General features: G+C 37.5%; 1 protein-coding gene across 2 annotated transcripts; it reads right to left on the bottom strand.

Moving 5' to 3' along the window:
* Window positions 1-1330: 1330 nt before the first annotated feature.
* Window positions 1331-16977, bottom strand: zdhhc13 (zinc finger DHHC-type palmitoyltransferase 13). 2 transcript variants are annotated; one of them, XM_059358480.1, is made up of 17 exons: window positions 16881-16977; window positions 14976-15181; window positions 10526-10648; window positions 9801-9878; window positions 9001-9145; window positions 8802-8866; window positions 8329-8491; window positions 6773-6898; window positions 6546-6679; window positions 6358-6458; window positions 5495-5619; window positions 5335-5397; window positions 5162-5255; window positions 4317-4400; window positions 4066-4223; window positions 3023-3120; window positions 1331-1930 (listed from the first exon to the last, which is right to left on the bottom strand). In XM_059358480.1, the coding sequence occupies exons 1-17, from the start codon at window positions 16902-16904 to the stop codon at window positions 1792-1794; spliced, it is 1926 nt and encodes a 641-aa protein (XP_059214463.1). In that variant the 5' UTR covers window positions 16905-16977; the 3' UTR covers window positions 1331-1791. The 2 variants fall into 2 exon arrangements, with proteins under 2 accessions (XP_059214463.1, XP_059214471.1); XM_059358488.1 differs by lacking the exon at window positions 16881-16977 and adding an exon at window positions 16196-16857.
* Between the last annotated feature and the right edge of the window lie 8676 nt (window positions 16978-25653).

The raw sequence follows: 25653 nt of genomic DNA, 5'->3' as shown, positions 1-25653 counted from the left end.
CAGAGCGGGACGGGATTAGATGATATTGTCAAACTAAAATTAGAGCTGTTATCTCACACATTTAAATTAGAAAAGATGAGAACACAAAGGAGAATATTCACAGAGTAGAAGCAGTCACTCTGTTCACACAATTCGTCATGTAACTGCAGTGTTTGAGGCTGAAGCACCAGTAAATCCTGCAGCTTCTTTATCTCCTCTTTGTATTTATTAAAGGTTCTTTCAGACAAGGAGGTGCAAAGTGGCAAGTGCTGCAAACACACGTACATATTATATTTCAATGTAGTGTAGGAGTCAAAAATGACATTTGCTTTAAGGTGCAATAAGTAATATTTCTCATTCCCAGGTCGTCAAATACTGACTCTCTAAGTTTGATATCCAGACTGGGACAAGGACCCAAAATGTCAGTATTTATAGGACAGTAAGATGTTTCCATCAATGATTTTTTGTTTATAAAAGCGAGTTGCTTCTTGCACTATTAGGTTATATACATTTCTGTGTAAATTTTGAAGATTTGCATGAGAAAAGCTTGATGGAAACACCCGAATTCTATAAAATGCACATTTTTTTCTTTCTTTTTTTCGCTCACTGAAGGTGGTTTTAGTCTTTTTTTGAAAAAATAGTTAATGCACTAAACGGGATGTAGTTCTGATGTATCGATCATGACAAATCAGCTGTTTCCTCTGACATGAAAGAACAATCATAATTTGCCTAAGTGAATGCAATTCCTGAAGACTGTCTAATTAATTAAAAACCTATTTTTTGTCGTTTCTCTCTACGTCTACTGTTTACTAACGGATTATCCTACAGCAATACATTACACTGCCATCTTCTTACCAAAGTACCTTTATGCAGCTTTGTTTATTCTTAAAATGATGTTTATTATTGCTTGACTATTTGTGCCATTACGGTAAAGGGTTTTTTAAAGAACAAACCATATTTCAGCAATAAACTGTAATTGTAAAAATGTGCACACAAGAACTACAAGTTATTCTCCAGTAGGTTTTTTTTGTATTAAAAAAGGGAAATACGAGTTAAAATATGCTCAAATAATAATGCTTGACCCATGATAAAACCTTTCCTTCAGGTTAGCTGAAATTTCCAATAGAGTCCTGTTCATGACAACCCAGACCATACTACTACCATATTACTGTAAGTTGTTTTTTTTATTTAAAGGAAAAGTCAAGCTCAAAGCTCTTTATATTATAACAAATTCCCAATACTTTTTTTTTTTTTTAGGAGAATCCTGCCTAGTAACGAGACTAAATACTGAGCAGTTTTACTGTCCACCCCCAACATGTGGAGGCCCTGAGTCCACACAGCCAGTTAAAAAGACAGGCACAACATTGCTTTATTGAAGTACTATAGTGGTCATTCATTATTAAACACATGCAACTCTTACAAAAGTCATAAAATCAACCGTCTACATGTACAAACATCCTTTTTTCCCCCCGAACAGATAATAAAAAATAGGCTTGATGTGTTCATAAAAAACATCTTAAAACTTCAATTACAATTTAGGCCTTTAAAGGTTTTAACCCAAATTAACACATTTGTGAATTTCCTTTCACTTTACATTGGTCAAGTATAAGGCAGCAGCAGTCTGTACAAAGAGCAACTGAGTCAAACGATATCTACACAATACTTTGTGTTTCTCCAACTTCTGGTGTCGCGGTTTCTCTTCACAAGGAGCCATCCTGCTAAAAAAAATAAATAAATACACTTTGTGCTTTTGGTCCAGAACCACTGTGAAAAGTCTGACCCTTGACCCTGAGTGAGGGGTGGCGAGGGAGGTCAGACCATGTCGGTGTGTCCGAACACGTGCTGGTCGCGGCCGGGTGGAAACTGCTGCGTCCAGTCGATGATGGCCGGTTTGAAGAGGCCGCAGCAACGTAGCTGGAAAAAGGACACGAGGTTCCGCAGCACGCCCAAACTGCAGAGAGACCAATCAGTTAGAGTCCAACGATAAATGTGCTTTTATTTTGACATGATAAGCCTTTGTGTTGTTCTTCTATCATATCTATGTTTTGTATTTTTCATTTTTGTGAATTAATTGCTTGTGATTTTATGTTTGCTCACCTCAAACTGCCCCTTGATTTACAAAGTATTTTGAATTTAACTGACTTAAAAAAGGATTAAGAGACGTATTAATGGTAATAAAATCGGTATTTCACAAATAATTATGTAATACCTGAAATTTGAAATGTGTTAATTTCCTCTTCTCAGGAATTTGCTAAAGCAATCAGGTTTGTTTGCAAGAGCTTAAATCTTTTTTCCTGTCAGTTCAAATCCTAGCAAACTATTTCCTTCTCTAATAGGTCGTCTCAAACAACTCATTTGATTCATTGTAATTTTCTGTTAAGTCACACTTTTACAGGGCCATTTTTTAACAACAAATAAATCAACGCGGACAGAACTGATTGTTACAAAAACCCTGAGAGGCAAGTGAGAAAAAAAATCTGAAAAGTCCATTTTCTAAGTCTGATCTAAGTAGTTTTTCTCTCCTGTCTTTATGACTAAAGAAAAGATCTTTTTTTTTGATCTGTGGAAAAGGTTTTGGTAGGTGATGTTTTGTTGTTGTTGTTGTCAGGCTTTTTCTTGCAGGGGAGTTTATTTTCTCACAAACATTAAGTAAACATTTGCAAACATCAGCCCACACATTTTTAGTTTAACATGATTTAAGTCCTAGTTGTATTTCCATAGAGACTAAATATCACATTTGGCACTGTGGTATCAATAGTAAATCAGAGCTAATGTACAAGACGATGTTCATTACTGCACAAGATCTGGAATGAAAAACATCAAGCTGCCTCTGCATCATAATTACAACACAGCCATTAACTAAAGACATTAATCCTCTGACATTAAATAATCATTTCAAAACGTTTATCAACTGAAATAAAGCACATGGCATCAGAGAGCTGCACTGAAATGTGTAAAAGTTTCAGATTGTGATGTGCAGACAAGATGCCAAGCTATAAAAATAGAAACTCATTTTGAAACATTTAAAAGTGGTGCTACTCACTTGTAAGGATTCTGTCTGAGGGAGCCGGATTGTCTGAGTTTTCTCTGGTGGAACGTCAGGTTGGTCCGCTCTGCCGTGGTCAGTCCCAGGAAGGCAATCTGCTCCAACACACAGGACAAACATCAATTAGCAAACACACGCAGAAGACACTCATTGTGTGAATAACCAGCAGATCAGTGGACTGTATCAGAATGAGGGTTGATGCACCAGCTCAACAGGTTTGGCCTCTCCAGCCACAAGTCCATGATTTGACTACTCAATGTCATTACAGAAATAATAAACTGTGTCTAATGCTTACTGTTGTTTTTAAGAACCATCTGGAACATTACTTGATATTTATTATTATCAGAGTAGAATAAAGTCAATGTTTGTGTCATCCAGGGGATAAAACATAAGAAAAAAAACTTTGACAATGCTGTAGCTTCAAAAAAGGAACCTTTAAGGATTAAAGTGCAAAAGTACTGTGGTAAAGTCCTTGTGTATTGATTATTTAGCATTAGAGTTCAGTAGCTAGATGGAGCTTGGAAAAATAACAGCTTAAAGCAGTTTCATGTGCATTTGACACATCGTAAATCTTGTTATTTATAATAATTAAAAATATACAAGATTGATATAAAATTATAATATATAATTATCTATAATAATTATGTATGTTTCATAGTTCTCTGCAATTACAATATAAAGACATCTATTAAAAGTCAAAGTCAAAATATCGGCATCTTTAAGATATTCCCTTGTTTTGAAATTCACCTATATATTCTAATCATTAGAAAAAATATGTAGATCTTCATTTATTTGAATTGTTGTTAGTTGTTTTGTGAGGTGAAATAAATGTAACTGATTGTGTTAAATGAGCACGTCATATCATCTCATAGAGATGCCCCATAATTTAATCTAATTGAAATCATATCGTGGCAGACTTTGTGATATCAGCAAATATCACACAGTTGTCCAATGAGTTGATATAATATTGTATTGTGAGGAAACATGATTTAGATCCCTAGTTCACAGGCTCTTAGAGCTGTAGAAAGTCATTCAGTCACCTGGTAGAGCTGCATCAGCAGGAGTGCGCCGGACCAGCAGGTGTGATAGAAAGCCAGCAGAAAGACGCTGAGCAGCCAGGGGGAGCAGCCGACCAGGGCAGAGACCACGCCCCACAGGCCCTGCTCCTCATAATGCAGCACGCAGTGAGTCGACCAGTCTGGGAGAAAAGACATACACGCAGCACAGACATGAGTACCCAGTGTGAATGTAAAACTGTGTCTGTTATTACACTGAATATAAAGTTACTCACATGTGAGGCAGCCGTAGAACATCCAGGCTCCCATCAACAGGAGGGAGAGCAGGAAGAGGACGAAGTAGTGATGGTTTCTCGCACCTAGAACACAACAAATGTGTTAGACGACAGCTCATCCTCAAGAAAAATGTCTGCACTTGGAAAGGGAACTGATACTGTGACTTTAATATCTAGTCAAGTCCTTTTAAGGCAAAAAAGCACATAAACCTTCCTTCAATGGATAATGAAATTAAGTTAAACACTGTTATAATGGCAGTAACTGATGGTGTTACTGACTTTTTATACTCTTTAAGCAAGAAAGAAACAATTAACACATTTTCCAGCTTTTAATAGCATCAATTTGTTATCATTTTCAACTCATACTTACTAATAATGTCAGTTACTCAGTTATCTCAGTCTTAACAAATATCTATCGTAAAATAAAGTACTTCCGTCAAAAGAATATATAAAAAAGAAATTCTGGTCACATCCCTTGAGGAGTCTATAATCTTGTTTTTGTGTCAATTTAAATCAAAACACATGAATTACCTGTGTACAGATTTTGATTAAATCTAGTATCGGATAAGAAATAAATTATTTTTATTAAGATGTTTTTAAATTGCGAAACAGGGAAATTTTGAACATATTTCTCACAAACTACTTAACTTAAAATAAAATAATCTAACACATACTCTACATGTCCCTATCAGAGTCTAACTATGTCTATGTGTATTCTGATGCAAATGAAACCCTTTGTTACTAAAACAACACATTTTGAGGGTTATTTATCTTTGGAGGAAACATGTGCTGTCAAACTAGACAGAAGTTTTGACATGATTATATTTTGAGACAGTCAGTTGTACCGATGCAGCCGTTGGTCCAGACAGAGTGGTGGTCCTGCTTTGCCACACAGGCGTCACAGTTGAAGCAGTGGTTTGTTCTCATTGGTTTCTTTGTCTGTGAACAAAACAATGTCAAACAGAATGTGTAGGCATCGTTTGTGTTAATGAAACAGTGATCAGAACCTCATTCTTACCATGCAAGACGTGCAGAATATTCTGGGGTCCAGACAGCCGGCTTCAGCCAACACCAACACATTCTGACAACACAGACAAAACAAATCTCTGCTCATGTGTGCACAAAATATCTGCATGTAGGATAAAATCAGTGTTTAATTTTGTTTTTGGCCCTCTCACCATTTTCTTCTCTTCTTCGGTTGCCTTGACGAAGCCGGGGTCGGTCCTGCAGGTGCGGAGGTAGTAGTAGAGCAGAGCGGTGGCATTCAGAGTGAACAGGACTTGAGCTGTGGCGCTGGGCCCATGTGGGGGTCAAAGGTTAAGAAAGACTTAATTCATGAGCATGATCAAAAGTATAAAATATCAAAAATAACATTAAACTGAAAGAAAATCAGCTTATTAGCCAGGGGTGGAGCATGCACACATGCCTTGTCTTGTCATACATGCCGGCGAAAATCCTATTCCAATCGCATTATCTGGGTGTCCCAATCGGAGCTGGAGAACTCACTGACACGTTTACATGCACTTCAGTTGTCAAGTTATAGTCAGATTAAGGCAATAATTTGTTTTTTAAGTGTCATGTAAATGTATTGTCTGTATATTCTTTCATCCAAAAGAGAGGTCCTAGATTTCCCAGAATACTTCTACAACCAATCCCAATGATGAGACATAAACTTTTTTTTTTCATTCAAATTGAGTATGTTAATTTATAGCAAGCCTGTCCAAAGGTCAGTTCCTGAACATGGCAACATGTTGTTAAGATACATTACATTCTGGTCTATTTTCTCCTCCTGTGTCAAATTGTTCTCTGAGCCTCTTCCCTAATAGCAGAAAGCTCAAGATACAAGTTCTCTGCCCTGGTGAAGGATCACTGATCCTTTGTTAATAAAACTGACTGTGGTTCCGGCACACGTCTGTCTGACCTGCTCTCTCCAGATAAGAGAAACACCCTACATCAAAACAAACCCTGATTTGCAGGAAACATATCAAATAGCTGACTTGTAACATTGTTAGGTTTGTTGTTTTCTTCACAGAAAGGATATCTGGCAGGAACCAGAGGCACCAGGTGACGAGCATCCAGAACACTGAAGCCATGAGAGCTGTAGCTGGTAGGAGAGTCTGAAAGGCTGGACTTGGGAAGTTCCTGTTTAGACACAAATATTTCTTATTGAATGACAACCAGTTTTGTGCAGAATGCAGTTGGAGTATGTGAGCACTAATGTGCCCTCACCTTGAGGCCAGATTGATAACACCTATCACACAGGCCAGCAGGATCCCTTTGAGCAGCCACGATTCCGAGTTCATATCAACGATGGCACCCACACTTCCAAACATGGCAGTGCAGAGCAAAAACTGCAGAAAGACCTGAAAAACACAAACAGGAAAGTGTTACAGGCGTCTTTTTTGATTAATGTGTTCAATTTGAGAGGTCGTGTGTGGTCTTTATTATGTGTATACCCTGTATCTGTTGACGAGCCGCAGGCAGCGCGAGTTGGAGCGAATCCTCTCCTGTTTGACGTGGTTCAGCATGTGGATGAGCAGCGGGCTGTGTACCTGGTGGGCCAAGTCGAGGGGCGTGTGACCCTGAAGGAGAAGCATCAGAAACACCATAAAGACATGCATTGTTTTTGATTCAGTCCCAAAATCAAAAAACCAGGCTACAACTTGCGGATCTGAAAAGTGAAGCCAATGCAGAAATGCCTTTCACCTACATTCTTTCTAATGGCCAGCGGGGGGCAGCTCCACTGGTTGCAAAAAATATCCTGATTGTATAGAAGTCTATGAGAAAGTGACCCTATGTCTCACTAGATCTATATATTACCTCAGTAAACATCTTCCTTGAGCCAAACTTCAGGCTTCAAAAACGTATTTTGTTTTCTTATAATAAAAAAATATGAAATAAAGAAATAAACTTGCCATCTAAGGTTGAAATAAATGGAGCTCTGCATTAGTTCAGGCAGAATACAGGCAGTCACACTCGCTAGGCTGTCAGCTGGCCTGAGAACCACGCCAAGCCCAACCAATCATTTACACACACACACACACACACACACACACACACACACACACACACACACACACACACACACACACACACACACACACACACACACACACACACACACACACACACACACACACACACACACACACACACACACACACACAAGGCGGTCCATTTAAACTGTTCTGCCTCTCATTCCTCCTGCATCGCATCACTCTGCTGCACAAACTGCTGAGTTAAATTTCCCTCCACCACCCCAAGCACCACCTGCACAAGTCAGCGCAACAGTATTTTCTAGGATGAATTGTTTGCAATGTTTGTGATGTTTGCAAGTGTCAGTACCATTGCTAACAGCATAACCGGTTCTGCTCTGCATGTCCCAGGGGGACTGAATAATGTTGCGCTCTCAGTCAGGAACTGTGACATGCTGCACAGATACTGCTGAACTCTCTAGAGCAGAACCCACACCGCCAAATACAACTGTACAAAGCATCTTGCAATAAATGGTTAAAATCTATGACGAGAGTATTCCTGACTGGATGTTATTTAATCATTTGTAGTTCAGATATTGTGTTTTGAATTGGTGAATTGTGGTTTTAATATTGTATTAAGTTGTTTATCTTTCATAGTTTTAGTTGAGTTTTTCTTGCCAAGGATACATGGGACTATATCTGCTTTTCAAATTAAAGTGTGAACACAGAGTACATATAAAATACATAAATGGAAATAGGATAATTGGATTATTTTCTTCTTCTTCTTCTTCTTCTTATACTTTTTCAAATAAAAGTAAAAGTAAAAATCCTTTTATGTCCTAAAAATTTCGCACTCACAACAAAGTGCCAAACTGATTCACTGTTGTAACCAGATGGTCAGATGAGTTCAGTGACTTCCACTTTTTCTCAGTTTGCTTAAGGTCCAGATTTTCTTTGGTCACTTAGTGCCGAGAGAAATACGTTTCTGAGTAGTGCCATGTGTTACAGCAGACTGAAACCTAATCTTTAACACTTACGTTGATGTTTTCTGCGTCCACGCTGGCCCCAGCCTCCAGCAGGATGTGGGCTGCGTCTACGTTTCCTGCCAGCACGGCGCAGTGCAGCGGAGTGTTCCTGTTCACTTTGTCCACAGCACTCACAGAAGCGTTATTTTTGATTAGGAAATTTGTGGGTTCAGGCCTAGGACAGAAGAACAACAACAATCTGCAGTTTATTTTAACAACCTAGATAGTTACTAGTGTCAATAAGTCATGAATGAACGAGTAAAGTTTGTACTACAGCCCTAACTGAATCTACAAAGTTGTGTTTTTACATCTAAAGTACTATTTCTGATATTTTTGCTCCAAAAAAACATTTAAAAGAAAGCTGTGATATTATCAGCTTTTTCACAAATGATGCACATCTTACTTTTTCCTAAATTTAAAAGAATCACAAGTATGTACTTGAAACCAGCGTTCAAAGTAAATCTAGAAAGTATAAGCACACTTACCCAATAATCTTCTGGGCTGCTAACATCAGTGGTGTCTGTCCGTTGCAGTCAGGCCCATCGACCTCCTGGAGGCAAACGGGAGGATTACCAAACAGAAAAATAAAAATAAAATAAAAATAAACTTGCAACAAGTGAAAAGGACTTCTACAAAGACTGTGAAAACAAAAAAAGGTGTTACAGAGTGTGTGTGGGGTCTGACCTGTCCTTTAGCCATAAGATAAGCTGCTACGGCCATGTGCTGGAAGAGGATGGCGAGGTGGAGAGCGCGGTAACCTTCTCCATCTGCGACGGCGGGATCTGCTCCGTATCTCATCAGCTGGATCACCATAGGGAGGTGGCCCTGCCTCATCATGGACAAAACACACTGATAGCTTTAGGGAAGAAGCACTGAACTAACTAAGTTTAACAACAAGTCAACACATCAGCCTGCAGAAAGCATTTCAGCCAGAAACAAAATGCATCATTCATCTTGTGTCTCGTTAAAACTGGTGCTGCTGTGATGCAGCTATTTGTTCCTTTTATCTACACACAACAGAAGAACATAATCTCCACCAGTTCTGTCAAAATTTGACCTTTGGCAAAAAGCCGAGCACTGCACGAAACCTACAGAGGCAATCAATAGGTTCTGGTATCAGAGCCAGTTCTGAATTAAAACCTAATTAAAATTCATGAGAACTGGGAATCCATTAGAGCTTTTTCAATTAAAGCAAAGTAAGAATCTGTGTTTCTTCTACATCACAGGTCACTCATGGGCCAATGTACATAAGTAGTGTTAACAATAAAATGAATATTATAGTATCTGATATTCATCTTTAATTTACATTTTAACTATCTATAGTGACAAAATACCTACTAGTCCAGGACAAACGTTTTAAATGGTAAAAATAAAGACTTTTTATTTTAAACAATCTTTTTTCACATATATGTAAACTGTTAAACCAGAATTGAGAAAGTCTGAGATAGAAAAACCGAACCGAGCAGTTAATGCCTTTCAGTCACCTTATGGCCCAGTGCAGAGGAGTAGAGTTCAGGTCACCTCCAAGCTGGTCCACTATCGACCCTTTGGAAATATAATACCTGCCATACAGAGACAGAGAGGGAGGATAGAAAGAGCAAATCAGCGTGAAACTAAAATCTATGTCAACAGTTCAGAACATTTTGTGTTGCAGCTTGTTTTTGTTTCAGTTCAGTTGTCTCCATTTCTTCTGCGTCTGTTTTTGTGAAGCTATTTACTGTTGCTCAAAGCACTGTGCTTCATGTCAGACGCTTCTGACAATGAAAAATAAAACACATGGAGTCCCTGAGGAAGGACTGACTGCACTGATTCTGTTTGTTTTTAATATAACTGAAGCCAGCTTTACAGTTCTTTGTGACAGAACTAATTCTAATGTTAATGTATGTTGTTTGTGTTTACTTACAGTTTCAGTTTTTAGTCGTTTTGACTTTCAAACAGCTGATGATACTAAATAATTAATTTAATACATTTAAATACCTGTATGTCTAAATAAATGGCATCTCATTATCTTAAGTATACAGTAGACAGTACAATGTTTTCCCTAAATGCAATCACACTAAACAAGTGGAACAGGACTACTCCTCGGATCAGACAGCCTCTGTGTTTGGAGAAACATGATGACTCACCCTCAGTGGAATTTTTATAGGTTTACATTAACAAAGTCATCATGTCTCTGTGGTGAGTCAGACAGAATATCTGCAGGTCTTACTTGACCAGCTCTGAGCGGTTGTTGATGGCTGCCCAGTGCAGCAGAGTGACGTTCTCTTTGTCCGGCTGCCTGACATCGTATCCGGCCTCCACCAGCTCCTTACAGCGCTCGAGGATACCGAACCTGAGAGGATCACACGGAGAAGGACACTAAATTATCACAATGACTACCAGACCAATGCTTTCAGTTGAACAGTGCTGCACAGTTACCAAAACAGCAAAGAACTAAAATACAGAACCCTGACTAAAATGAACTAAACTACTGCTAAAGCATGGAAGTAAAGCACATTTTCAACTAAAGGCCATATTATATAAAGTAAACTGTCAACTGTGAGTTAAAGAAGAATGTACGTTTATTTAATCATAGCTTCCGACTGTGTGAAAGAAATCTGTAGTACATGTACATGTGACATGAATACACAGACACAGCTCTGCAGATTCTTTTCTTTTATTCTCCTGTCTCACAAGAAGAGTGACCTTCGTTCTGCTGCACCTCAACATACTGATCAGTCAGCAGACACAGCTTCAGATTGCTGCTGTGTGCTAATCTCACCCACATCACACTGACAGGTTTGTCCAGCCTTTACTTGAACTATTTTCTTGCTTTAAAACTGGCCCAACCAAAATGAATCATCACCCTTTGATTCCTAATCAAACACAAAGATCTGAAAGCCACTGTGGATTCTTTTGAGTTATGTTGTGCAACTCCTGTGCAAATACACTGAAGAAATGCTGCCAGTCAGTCAGTGGCAGAACAAGGTGTGTAGTAGCTGCACCCCATCATTTTAATAAATTTGAATCTTACTACTACTTTCTTTTTTTTTTTTTTTTTTAAATGTGTTTATTCATTTTTCCTTTTCAACACAGACAAGCAAACACAAAACTTCAACACAACAACGCTTAAGCAACAAACAGTGACTCAGTTACACACAAACAGTATTCATATTGACAAAGTACATAAATAAGAAAATAAAAGGAAATCCCATTATTATGACCTTCCAGGGAATCCCTGTAACAAAATGGAAGATACATCGTATTCCAAATAATTCAAATAAGGTTCCCAAACTTTATAAAATTGGTTTGAGTTTGAATGTAATGCACAAGTCAAGTATTCCAAAGGCACTAAATCAAACAGCACTTTATGCCATCCCCTAACATTTGGATCCTTATTACTAATCCACTGCAACAAAATATTCTTTCTAGCTGCAAATGTAAGAATACAGAACAGTCTTGGATTTGTTAACCTTACACCTCTAGCAGGTAAGCCTAATATAAGAGACACTGGGTCCATCTCCAACTTTAATCCCAGTATATTTTCAATTTCTGTTAAGACATTAGACCAGTATTTCTGCAGCTTACAGCATGACCAAAGACAATGTGTTAGAGTGCCAATTTCAGTTTTACATTTAAGACACATTGGAGACAAACTATGGTCGAACTTATGTCTGCGATTAGGGGATATATGCATTCTATGCAAAATCTTAACCTGTATTGATTTAGCACGATTACAAACTGAGATTGATTTAGCATGGGTCCATATATTTTCCCACTCAACAGCATTGATTGTGACAGATAGTTCTTTTTCCCACTTTTCTCTAAGCTCTTGTAAAGCCCTGGATGGAACAGCACACATAGCTCCATAAAGTAGACTAATAGACATCTTATTAACTGTTCCAAACAACACCTTCTCAAGTGGAGATATGCCAGGGTTATCAATTAAGGTTGTGCTGTGTACTATATAATGTCTTATCTGTAAATATCGAAAAAAGTCACGCCTGGGGATTTTGTATTTCTCAATGATCTGTTCAAATGACATTAATGTATTATCAGTAAATAAATCTTTTAACATTATAATACCACAATTACCCCAGTGTCTAAAGCCAGCATCAAATAGTCCTGGCTGGAAATCAGGATTATTCCGAATAGGAGTAAAAGCTGACGTCAGTTTTGACCTCCCCTCAAGTCTACGCAATAATCGCCATGCCTTAATTGTGTTGAGTGTGACAGGATTATCACAGCACAGTTTTATAGTTTTAAAATTCTTAATAAACAGCATGTCTCTTAATGGAAATTTTGAAAGGGAGGATTCAATATCTAGCCAGACAGAGGTCGTCTTATTTAAGATCCAATCATAAATGCATCGTAAATGAGCACACAACTGGTACCTTCTAAAATCAGGCAAATCTAACCCTCCCTCAGAGCTTGGTAACTGCAGAGTAGCCATTTTTAGCTTTGGTTTGCGTTTGCTCCATATAAAAGAGCTGAGCCAACCATTTAGTTTTTTCACAACCTTATTTGAAAATAGTATCGGAATCATTTGAACAGGGTAAAGTAATCTAGGCAATATGTTCATTTTAATCAAAGCTATACGTCCTAGCCAGGATATCGGTAGAGAATTCCAACGCTCTAAATCCTGCCTCACTTTCTCAAACAAGGGAACAAAGTTAACCTTATACATTTGCTTAAATTTAGAGGTGATGTGTACACCTAAATAAATAAAGCCCGTCGGAGACCACCTAAAGGGGAAGAAGGGCAATGTTTTAGGTATTGAATTTAGACTCCCTAGCGGCATGGCCTCTGATTTTGTCAAATTGATTTTGTATCCAGAAAATTTGCTAAATAAGTCAATAACATTAAGTAACGCAGGTACTGAAGTCTCTGGATCCGAAACAAAAATTAAAACATCATCCGCATAAAGACTTATTTTATGGTGGACTCTGTCTATCTGCAAGCCTTGTATAGTAGGTGCTCTCCTAATGGCTTCTGCCAATGGTTCAATAACCATGGCAAATAAAAGAGGGGATAAAGGGCATCCCTGCCTGGTTCCTCTATGTACAGGAAAATTGTCTGATCTGAACCCATTAGCTAGGATGGCTGCTTGAGGTTTATTATACAGGACCTCGACCCACTTGATAAAATTATCCCCTACACCAAATTTATTTAAACAATAAAATAAGTATGTCCATTCGACTCGGTCAAAGGCCTTCTCTGCATCCAAAGAGATCACTAGACCATCAATTTGCCGATGTTGAAAAACCTGAAGGACATTGAGCAGCCGCCTAACATTATTACTTGAATTTCGTCCCTTTATGAAACCAGTTTGGTCCTCCTTTATAATTTTAGGTAAAAGACCTTCAAGGCGTGTGGCCAGGATTTTTGCCAAGATTTTCCGATCCACATTAAGAAGGGATATGGGCCTATAAGAGGCACAAGATTCTGGACATTTCCCCTTTTTCAAAATGAGTGATATATTTGCTTCTCTCAAAGTTTGGGGTAACTCATTATTTGAGAATGCATTATTAAACATATTAACTAAAGGTTCCACTAATAGTCCAGAGAATTCTTTGTAAAACTCACAACTGAACCCATCAGGCCCAGGAGCTTTCCCATTCTGCAGAGTTCTTATAGCATTAACCACCTCTTGTCCCGAAATAGGGGAATTAAGAATGAGTTTATATTCTGATGATATGGTGGGCAAACTGAGCTGGGCAAAAAATGTATCCATTAAAACAAACACATCCCTTGGCTGTTCAGAAATATACAGATTGTGGTAGAATGATTTAAATGTGTCATTAATAAGCTTGTTATCGTATACACGGTTGCCTTGGGCGTCACAAAGGGCCGCAACAGTCTGTGACTCCGCTCTCTTTTTTGTAAGATATGCCAAGTACTTCCCAGGTTTATCCCCATGTTTTACTACTACTTTCTATTTTATTTACAAGTACAAAACCTAGGCCTAAATTGAAGAGGAGGATTTCTTCGGGACATTAACAGAGAAAACACCAATTTAAGCAGAAAGTATAATTTGAAAATGTGGAGTGAGGTTTAAATCTGATTAGTTAAATAGCTGCATCACAAAACACCAACACAAATAATTAAGGTTAGTGAGATATTTTCCTATGTGGTTGTCAGAGTAAACCATTCAAGTGAATGATTAAGTATGCTACATCTAAAATATCTTGTTAAGTTAAGGGCAATATTATTAACACTAAATAAGCTATATGATCCTGATTACAGACACAACCTATTATCTGGCATGTTGCTCTAGTGCATCTGCAACTGTAGAAAAAGAGGAAGTGTGTGTTTTATGTCACAACTTAGTCTGGTTGCACAATATATAATGATACGATTGTGTCTTAGAAAAAGGCCCTTCTTTGTTGATATTAAATCTGTCAAACATTAAAGGAATATTTGAAGTTCATTAGAACTTGAGTTTTGTTTTTTTTTGGTTTAGGTAATCATTTCCATCAGTAACAGATCTGGGAACACAGAGACTTCTCTAACAAGAAGTCAGGTGGGTCACAATAGGACAGATTGGATATAAACAATAGCCAAACAAAAATGTACTGCTTATTTACCTTCTTTGGCAATTGTGGAATTTGTATGAAATTAAACTACACATGTGCAGCAATTGAGAGAGAGAGAGAGAGAGCTAAAGTTCAACCACTTACTGTGTTGCCTTCACGATGTCCCAGCTGCCGCTGTCATCCATGTGCGACCGTCTCTTAGGCTGCTGACTGATATCCATCGCCTGATCGGCGCTTTTGGCGAACTGTCCGTGGAAAGCTGTCATGAAGGGGTGCGCCGCTCTCGGCCCGTGACTGTGAGAATGACCTGCATGTCCGTGGTGACAGTCATCATGCATGTGGCCGTGACCCTGCAACACATTCGCAAGGAAGACACACAGTTTTGGTCCAAAGTGGTTCATGTGGAAACATTTAATTGGCAGAGAACAAAAGCTTTACTGACTTAAACCAGTCACACAATCTGACTCCCCGGTCCTTGAAGGAATGAAAGCTGTGTTACCACTCACTGCAGCCACCCAACTGCTCTCAGGTTTTAAGGAGCATTTTCTATTTACAAGGTGTCACTGTGTAAAATAGGTGATAATGAGATAAGTAGTGCAAATTTCGAACTACAGCAAACAGCTACAAAAAAGTTAGTGTGCGAGCTGTAGGGTTCAGCAATAGTACAATGATCTATAGTATGAGGCAATTAATTTGTCAACTGTCATAATTACTTTATTACGTCTGGGTGCAGCATATATATGATTAACTTTTTATGAAGTTTTAGAGACTAAACTAAACAAATAATCAAAACCATCACATGTGCAAATATGTGAAGGTTGGAGGAGGTTTATGTGGGAATAATGGGCATATAGCTGTTTGGTGTGCTACAAATTCTCAAAATTAGTGCTTAAATAATAAGTAGAATAATAGCTAACCAATCAGCAAATACTAGGATTATTGATTACACATTTAAGTGGATTGTCAAGCAAAGATGTCATATTTTCTGTGGTATATCACCATTACTTTGATAACAATGGAATAGTGATGGAACCTAGGATATTGTAAAGGATATCTTTTACATTGTAGAGACTAAACAAATATTTTTTTTGAAAAAGGAGTCAGATTGATCAATAATGAAAACAATCATTAGCTGCAGTCCTAACATATTTAAATATACTCAGATGGACAACTTCTTACAAACTGACTAATTGACTGTGACATCCTGTTTTTTTTAGATGCAAATACCTTAGGAGGGTTATATGGGACTGCAATGGGCATATTACTGTGTTAGGTGTCTCTATAAATTCTGATGGAATTCTTTTTATGCCATCGATGTGATTTAATGTGTCTATTTTGTATTGTGGCTTAAAGTACTCCTTTACCATAACAGCACCTGGCTGCAGTTCTCGCTCCTCTGGGATGGATCTGCTGGATGCTATCCTGAATGCTGATGGTTATACTGTGACAGTCTGCTGCCATGATCCAGACAGATGGCTAACTTAACATATGGCAGCAGCTAACCACTGTCTGGCTGTAAGAAGTACAAACACATGTGGATTTGGACCAACACCTTGCAGTGAACGACAACCAGAAAACAACCCGGAACTGAGCTATGGAGGGAGATTAGGACGTTAGGGTTAGTTTGGTTTTAGTAGTTGAAGAAAGGAATGGTAATAACGCAAAGAAACGGTTAAAAACACGTTGGCTGTCAACGCATCACCATGTCACACTAGACAGACTCTCCTACGTGGACGTCAATGCTTTTACACGGAGAAAATGAGCCAAATGTGAGCGTTGGGGTTGAGGAGATTAGCTAGCTCCAGTTTAACGTCAGGTAACTAGCAGCAGGCTAACTACTGGAGCTAACCCACTAACTGACAGGTTATTCCGCCTCACAGCAACTTACCGACAAGCTACAATATAAAGAGCGAGCTAGCTACTGAATGCTAACAACCCGCGGATTTAATCTTATTAGGTCAAACTAATATCAGCCGGGTGTCTACCAGGTGAAACACAGGTAACAATACTGGTAAGATAAGCAGCTAATGGACACATAAACCGACTCACAGTATCGTCCTCATTCCAGTCCATCTTGTTGTGAAGCAGCGAAGAGAAAGTTGCTGCCGGCGGACGGACCCGAAGCAACGGACAATTTCCGCCATGTGTTTTTCAAAGTAAAAGTCGCGAGGACACGGTTGAAGGAGAACAGAAAACATCTGATGGTGAAACACAAGGAAGGCAAATTCATAGATTATTTAGAAGCTTAAGAAGGGTGATTAAATAATGCATTGGGGTTGGCATGCTACATCTCAAAATATATTAAAAAATATTGTAGTGTAAATGTACTACATCTCTGGGTGAGAAACAGGGATTAAAGTTCAATTCGAAGTTCCTTTTGGTTTTCTTTATTATCAAACATCAGAATACACTGCCTAGGTACAGCAGAGGAGAACTTTGTCAATTTCAAGGCTGCTAAAAAAAGGTGGCCCCGAGTCCAATGATGCCCGGATTCACTCTGGCTTTTCTGTCTGTGTAAGAATATTTAAACACACACCCAACGCATGGGCACGTTTTCCAGGGAACGAGCATGCTGCTAAGTCTACTTTTTGAAATTGAAAGGATTCAATCTATACTTGTTTATATTTTTGTTTCCAAAGCTTCTACTGTACAAATCCCAGATCTTTACAGTTTATTATTCTGGTTTGAACCACTTGTTACAGTTCTGTTCTGAACAAAAGGTCAGACTGGGGCTTCTTTAGTAAAGCAGAACACTTATATTAAAAGTAACATAAAATATACCACTTGTAACATAAAATATACTACAATATATAATAGATTGGGATAATAGCTGTTGGAAAGGGACAGAATAAATACATATATATAATAATATTATTAATAATATAAACATTGTATATACATATGCATTACTAACAGCTACCATCATCCAAATCTATTAAATATTTTTATATATTTTTGTTATGCATTATTATTAATAGTATTAGTATTTTTTTTACAAGGTACACACATTTAAAACATACAATAAATACAATAAAAACAACTTTACAGTTACAGTTACAGTGCAGGTATAAGTATATGTGATCTAATATTTTATATATATATATGTGTGTGTGTGTGTGTGTACTATTATATTTCTATTATATTTCCATATTATACACTGAATATAAAATCATATGTTTCTCTATTATTATGCTATAATGCTACCAATCACACAGACAGGCAAAGAAACCTTTGCCTTGTATAGGCAAGGTTTAATTTTCCATCTTTTCCATTTCTTACCATATACCCCTTTCTTATTTTTTTTCTTATTTCATTTTGCTGTGTTCATTTATCTCCTTGTGCTGCTGCAACAACCAAATTCCCCCTCTGGGAATCAATAAAGGCTTACCTTATCTTATATTATCTCATGGCCAGATTTACCTTCCAGTGGCCCCAGAGCAAAAATAAAGTGGTAGGACCCCTTTAACCTTTTGTTTTGCTCTATCTGTACACACTGCCTTGCCTCTGGTTTATTATGTGGTCATTTTACAAATTAATTTAGGAAAGCAGCATGTCAGCACAAAAATTGAAATAACAGGTTCTGAAACCAGGTCAGGCAGCAAAGAAGGACACATCTTAAGGCTACACAGTTGGCGTTAATAGCATCTAGGCTTCTGATTACTAAACCAGTTGTTTTATTTTGAAGGTCAAGGCATTAAACAGGAAATATTCGTGGTCATTTTTAACATTTTGATAATTTTTTTCTTCACTCCTTCCTGGAAATGCAAAAGTAATTTTCATTGGGCTGTTGTTTTACTCACGCCTACAGGCGTTTCCTGATGCTGCCTGCATTATTCAACAGTGAAAATATTTTATTAAGCTCGTGTCCCTGTGGAAATGCACAGAAATATCAAGGTTTGCTTTGGTTAGAAGAAAAAAAACATGCATATTCACTAAAGAAAACGAGGCATATCATGGTCATAATAAATTCATCACACACAAGTTTGATTTTAAACAAACCAGACTTTAAATGATTTTTTAAAACAAAAATACATGTCTTCTGGGAAAATATGCTTTGGAATCATAAGTGAAAATCAATTGCGACATCTGTTTAAACAGTCAGAACTTTCTAATGTTTTCATGCTTGCAGAAAACTGTCATCTCATATTATGATCAACAACTGGCAGCTCAGTTTTCAGTGCTAAATTTGAAATTCAGACATTAGAGTTATAACTTATAATGATCCCAAAAATGATGTGAATTTCTGCATCTGAAATCCATCCTGGACTCGAGGGATTCTTAAGAGGCAATCCAATACTGACTGTACTTTAAATATAATACCATTTAATTGGTTTACAGTTAAACAGTCAGCTAACAAACCAACTGAAATTCAAGGAGTTTAAAGTGGAAAATACTGCTTCAATTCTGCTGACTCCACTTCATTTATTCATTCATTCATTATCAGTATCTACTGATCCTAACTAGAGTCAGTTTCAGCTGACAGACAACCGCTCACACTCACATTCACACCTTTAGGGCAATTTGGAGTTATCTTTACAACAGCAAATTACCCTGCATGTGTTTGGTCTGTGAGAGGAAGCCGGAGAAACCCACAACATGCAGACTCCGCACAGAGGACCCCTGAGCTGGTTCAAACCCCCAACCCTCTTACTGTGATGCAACATGATTTGTGTGCATGATGTTTTTACATTTAAATGAATGTATTATTATTATGAATGCGCCATATATCAAAAGGAAATATTCATAGTTATTTTATGGACATTTTCCCAAAATTCAGTCTGATATGGGAGGCATATTTGTCAACTTTGGGATCTTAACTTAAAACTGTGTGCTAATGGTGCAAGCAAAATCTGCCTCTTCATGCTACAATAAAGCAAATTTAATTTTCACAGTTATTTTAGTTATTAGTGATAATAAAATATGTTTAATATATTTCTAATACATTTATCCTGTGTTGGTCTGTCTCATATAGGCCTAATTAAAGTTAGTTAATTAAAATTGAAGTTTATATATATATATATATATATATATATATATATATATATATATATATATATATATATATATATATATATGTATGTATGTATCAAATTATTTCAAGGGACATACAAATAATAAAGTAATACATAAAAATATCAAATTATCATATCAAATTATTTAAAGGGACATACACGAGGGATTCCCTGATATATTTAATCTCTTAAAGGAGTCCCCAGCTGAAGAAAAAGATAAGACAGTGAATTAGATTAACTTTCCTAATAACTGAGCTAATGGAACAGAAATAAATTGAAGACCTTAATCAGGTCTTGCACTTCCAGGTGAGAAACAGAAGATGGCGCCATCGTTCAATCCTCAATCAGAAGACTTCTGTCAAGACAGTGAAGGTTTTGGGTTTTAAATGCACATGATTATTTTTGGACATTCTCTATGCAGATGTGATCATGTACAACTTAGTTGGTGATCAGATTAGCCTGAGATCAATAATACATCACAGTGAAAATCAAATCTGCCTAAATTGCCCTTTAAAGATGTCAGTGTTGCATGGAGATGCAGATTTTGTTTGCATTGTTGATGCCAATCACTTGTACAAAAATGAACATGTATATGTATTGTGCATAAGCTGAAATTGTCTTGGGAGTTTTCATTTCCTTCCTCAAATTCAGCTTTTTATAAAGTGCTGTTTGTCTGTACAACATGGTATTTTCAGTTTGCCTTCTGACTGTTCAATAACCAAACACGTGCAGTTTTTTTTCCTCTTTATAAAGTCTTCTGAGACTTGCTCTTGATAAAAGATGTACTTAATTTTCAATTACAGCACAAACTGATGCCAAAATAAATTGTTCCTCTGCCAAGTGGTAATTTAATTGATTTTCTGTTCAATTCTAATTGAATAAAAGCAGGATTTAAGACTGACAAAACATTTTCCAGTTGGTCTGTGCCACTCTCATTATTCAAAGTTGGTGCAGATATGAGTATTTTAAGGTAAATTGAACTAAAATTCATGGAATAGCTGCAGCTTAGACACTAGAGACAAGCTTGAGTGCATGTGCCAAGCAGAAGTAATTGAGCTGTGAGTAGGAAGTCATAACAGTGAAGAGGACTAAGGGTCAAGATTACCATCTTTTGCATGCGAGTAAAAGCAAAATGAAAATGAATCCCAGGATTTTTATGAAAGGAAAAAGAGGATTGCATGTTGTCATCAGCTCATACGTGGCCTTCATGTTCAGTGTGGCTCCGTATTCTTCATGGAGCCAACACCGGGGTCGTTAAAATAAGAGCGATTAAGGAAGCGGGGCCGTCCAATGAAAACATGTAGAGGATGTGTGTTTCACAGCTGACAGAGGGGAGCTGTAGGAGCGGACTTTGCTCCCATTAAAGCCTTTGTGGAATTTAGTAATGCTATCATAACTCCAATTTGGGGAGTTTGTACTGATTTTGGCAAGCTGTGAATAAATTGTTGGTCTTTTAAAGCTATTTAAGACAGAAATGAACAAATCTGTTGTTAAGTTGTTCACAAAGCTTTTCATAAACAGCTGACGTTTCAGAGATGCATGTTTTTGGGATGTAATGTGGTTATATGAAGTAGTTATCCATAGTCAGAAATGTGTTACATACAGAAGATGCTGGTCGGCACGCCCCCAGTTTGGAGAAGCAGGCAGAAGTAACAGCAGTGAAATTAAGCAATGTACAGCTGTGGACAGTGGCAGCAGCAAAACGTGTTTTGTCAATATAAAAAAAAATCACTATCATTTTAAGTGTAGTTTAAGTGTTTGCATTATATATAATATTATATAATATACCCTACAGCCCTGTTTAAGGATGCAATGAAGCCATTATCTAATGCACTTTTCAAAGCCACCAGACTCCATTGACAAAAACAGTAATTTTACCTTGCAGAACACAGGAGTGGCTGGTTTACCACTGCCTTGACTGGCTAAATTGTTTGTGATATTGTGTGACTTTGGTGTTTTAAAGGGTTAGTTCTTAATCACCAAAGTCACACAATAACACAAACTGAACAACTAAGGCAGCTGTAAAAAAGGAACTCCACAAGGTAAAACTACTGGTTTTGTCAATGGAGGCTGGAGGCTCTAAAGAGAGCATACAGAACAACTTCAGTTCCCCGTCTTAGGGCTGTCTGAAAGCATGGTAAAGCAGTGAAAATGTTCACAAATATGGCATTTTTTCTTAAACTGATATTGATGTTTTAGGTGACTTAAATGCATTCAGCTGCAGCAGTACATTCCTAAGCTTTCATCAGTACTCCTGCTGTCTGCTTCTGTAAACTGGTTGCATGCCGACCACCATCTACTGCAGGTAATACACTGACTGTGGATACGAACCTCGTTCAACCACACGTTAAAAACCCCAATCTATCCCTTTAAATGCCTGTCAACCAAAATTAAAACTACACATACATTCACAAAACTAAACACAAATTAAACAAGCAAACAGTTATTAAATTAACTGTTTCTAACCGATACTGATAGAAATTATTCCCAAACACTGAGCTTTTACTTGTAAAAAATCCATTTTGAAGTGCAAAGTTTAAGTCTTTAGACCTTCATCAGGCAAAAAAACACCCTGATACATCAAAACCTTCACCTGATAAGGGTGAAACTTTGTCCTTTTACTTGCAACTTTTTTTGAGGGCAGTGTTCGGAATTTTTTTCTTCTCTTCTCCATGGACATTTCCTCCTACGCATCTGTCTTCCAGTTATATGAAAGTGTGCCTTCAAAGTTCAACAACTGAAACTGAATATACATAACGAACAGATGTATCTGTGGTACGTCACAATGGAGAATGTATAACCATCATCAGTTATTGTAGTTTAAGAAAGTGTTACACAAGTTGCTAAAGAAAAGGAGTCAAATTCATGATTTTAATTAGGTGAAGACGGCATTTAATGTTGAAACCCAGTAAGCTTCTTGTTGAAGAGTCTAGATTACAAGCTTTGTCACACTTGTGTTTTCATCTTATTTCTCTTCTGTTTACTAACTCATCACCTGACCAAGCAGTCCGGCGAGGCTGATGAGACCTGCGAGACAGAGCGTCACAGCTAACTTGAGAGCACATCAAATCCTGAAAATGACACCAAACAGATTCATCGTAATTAGAATAAATAAAGTATTAATATGCTGAGCAACCTGCTGCGTTCACACCAAGCTTTGCCCAGACTCTCCGGAGATACTTGCAGATATGAAAGTGAGAAGACCCCAGCCGATGGAAGTTAATTATAGTAATAAAGTGTGTGGCAGCCGGTGGGACTGAACATTGCATCTCTGTGTGCTGTGGCTGCTCGACTCTCTGCTGGCTGCTTCATAAAACGAAAGGAGGAAGAAGCTTTAATATGAGACAGTTGTTTTGTTGTTTGAGAATTTGAGATGGTTGAAGACGGTCAGAAAATCTGCCAAACTTTACTGAACCAGAACTATATATTTCAGTTTTATTTAAGAGCTTGACCGATATAGGACACATACCGATTTTAGAGAGGAATTCATTGCTTTTACCAATATGGCAGCTGATATAATGAACTTTGGTGCTGGGATGAAAATAGAGCCATTCTATGCGGACTGTGCACTGATTTTGCATAAATATGACTATGCACAACTACCCAGAAGTCTGCTTTCTCAAGCAAACACAACTTTATTTAATAATATTTAACATTATAATAAACATTATGTACACACAGTGTATTATATTATCAACCAATTCTACAAATGAAAAGTGAGAAAATAAGAGAATAAATATAGATAAAAAGCAAATAAACATCAGTACTGTAACCATCTTCTCACACTGAACACCTGAATTTAATCACTTTTATGTAGAGCGTATGCATGTGTGTATGATTCATGTTTTTTTATTTGTGTATGTGTATTGTCAGCAAGTGTGTGTTGTGTGTGTATGCTGTGTGAAGACAAATTACACTGCTGGACAACAAAGTATTTCTTATCTTACAGTAAATTCAGTATCAGTCAACTTCTGACAATTATGAGTAAAGACTATTTCAAATAAAAAAAGAGCTAAATAAACTTATATATTCAGTAGCCATCACTTGCTGTTGTTTAAATAAAGAATAAATGAAAATACAATAAATGCCTAGTCTATATGACTCAGTTTCTAAATCACATCAAACATTGTTTGCTTCATTATATGTTCCGTAGAATATTGCATATTGGAAAACATATTTATTATTGATGAATATACTTTTATATTACTGACAAATACCAATATGTCTGTGATAGGCCAATATTAGCAAATAAGATTGGCGATCGATAAATTGCCAAGGGTCTAATTCTCTTGAGATGAGCCAAAGTTTATTCCTATGTTATCTTATCGGGAAAATCCACTTGACAATAGGTGCTAAAACATCTTTTGTTTCTAAAAGACGAGAAATAGAGGAAGGCAGAGAAAACAAATTATATAATTTCGTGACTGATTAACTCCTGAGAAAAAGCAGAACAGACAGGTGATTACTGTCTGAGCATTTTAAGGGGCAAAATTCCCTTAATTGTAACTTTATTAAAAGGTTCAAATTATATACAATCAGACAACTAAACAAAAATGTGAAACAGAGAGAGAGAGAGAAAAGGAAAAAAAGGGTGCAGCAAATTAACATTAAATGCTCGACAGATCACTGAATAATTAGTTATAATTATGTATGGTAGACAGGCTTTTCTTATTGTTTACATGTTCTACAGACTGCTTTATTGTAATAAAGTCAACTAGAAAAACGCTTACACAGATTATTTAGCAAATTGAAATTTGTGCATTAAGACTGAACACAGATCACGCTTTCTCTGCAACAAATCTTCATACCTTTCTCACACTCAAATGCTGAAAATCAGTGACAGACACACGCTTAATATTTAACACAGAATTAGGACACAATTACAAGCCTTACATCCTTTATTGTTCACTCCCCAGATAATCAGAGTAATAAAAGTGCCTCAGGAGAAGCAGTAGGTACTGTAGTCTCCCCCTCTCCTCCCCCCTCTGGGAGTTCAACGGCTGGGTCACGGTCTGCATTTGAACCCGAGAGGACCAGTGGTATTCGAGGTCAGAAGTCGGCCCCCGAACACTGCCGACTATAAGAGTGAGGGTCACAAACTAAACCCTGCTTGACCTCTTTAGCACCCTGCATGGTAATACTGGCGGCGGGCTGGTGGGAGTGTTTGAGATGAGTCTGTTTTAAAAGACAGTTAGAGACACGTGCAGGAGTAAATCAGGGAGAACACGGGCAGTTATGTGTGCGTGGAGAGGAACTGTTACAAGCCTGCAGCCGATAAATGAAGCCAGAAAATCAAGACACTTAAGGGTGACACTGGGTGAAAGACATTCAGGGAGCCGGTCAGAGTTCAGGGTAGACTCGAGCTCTGCTTCGCTGTTTTGCTCTCCATGTTCAGGGACGCAGTCAAGCAGCTATTATATGAAGGCTACAACAGAATATCAGGGTCAGGGAGCTTCAATAGAGGATCCAGGCTACATGTAAATAGAATGAATACCAGCATATACTGTATACGGAGGGTAACATAATCATATATAGAAAAGAAAAATGCAGGATGATATCCTAACTTAAAGCAACTATAAGGTACTTTCATTTTGTGGCGATTTTGGCGCCCCCTATGGACAAAAGTGGGAGTGTTTCCATGAGCACCAACACATTGTGTCGTAAAATGTTTTATCTGGCTGCATGTGGATTAGTTTTTTTAAAACGGTAAATGGACCTGCACTTATATAGCAGATTTTCTAGATGCTTTGCGACCACTCAAAGTGCTTTACACTACACACTACGCTCATTCACACACACTCACACTGGTG

Source organism: Centropristis striata, chromosome 2, assembly GCF_030273125.1.
Source record: "Centropristis striata isolate RG_2023a ecotype Rhode Island chromosome 2, C.striata_1.0, whole genome shotgun sequence".
In the NCBI taxonomy this organism is placed as follows: domain Eukaryota; kingdom Metazoa; phylum Chordata; class Actinopteri; order Perciformes; family Serranidae; genus Centropristis; species Centropristis striata.
Note: the sequence above shows the minus strand (reverse complement) of the source record. Positions and strands in the feature narration are given on the sequence as shown.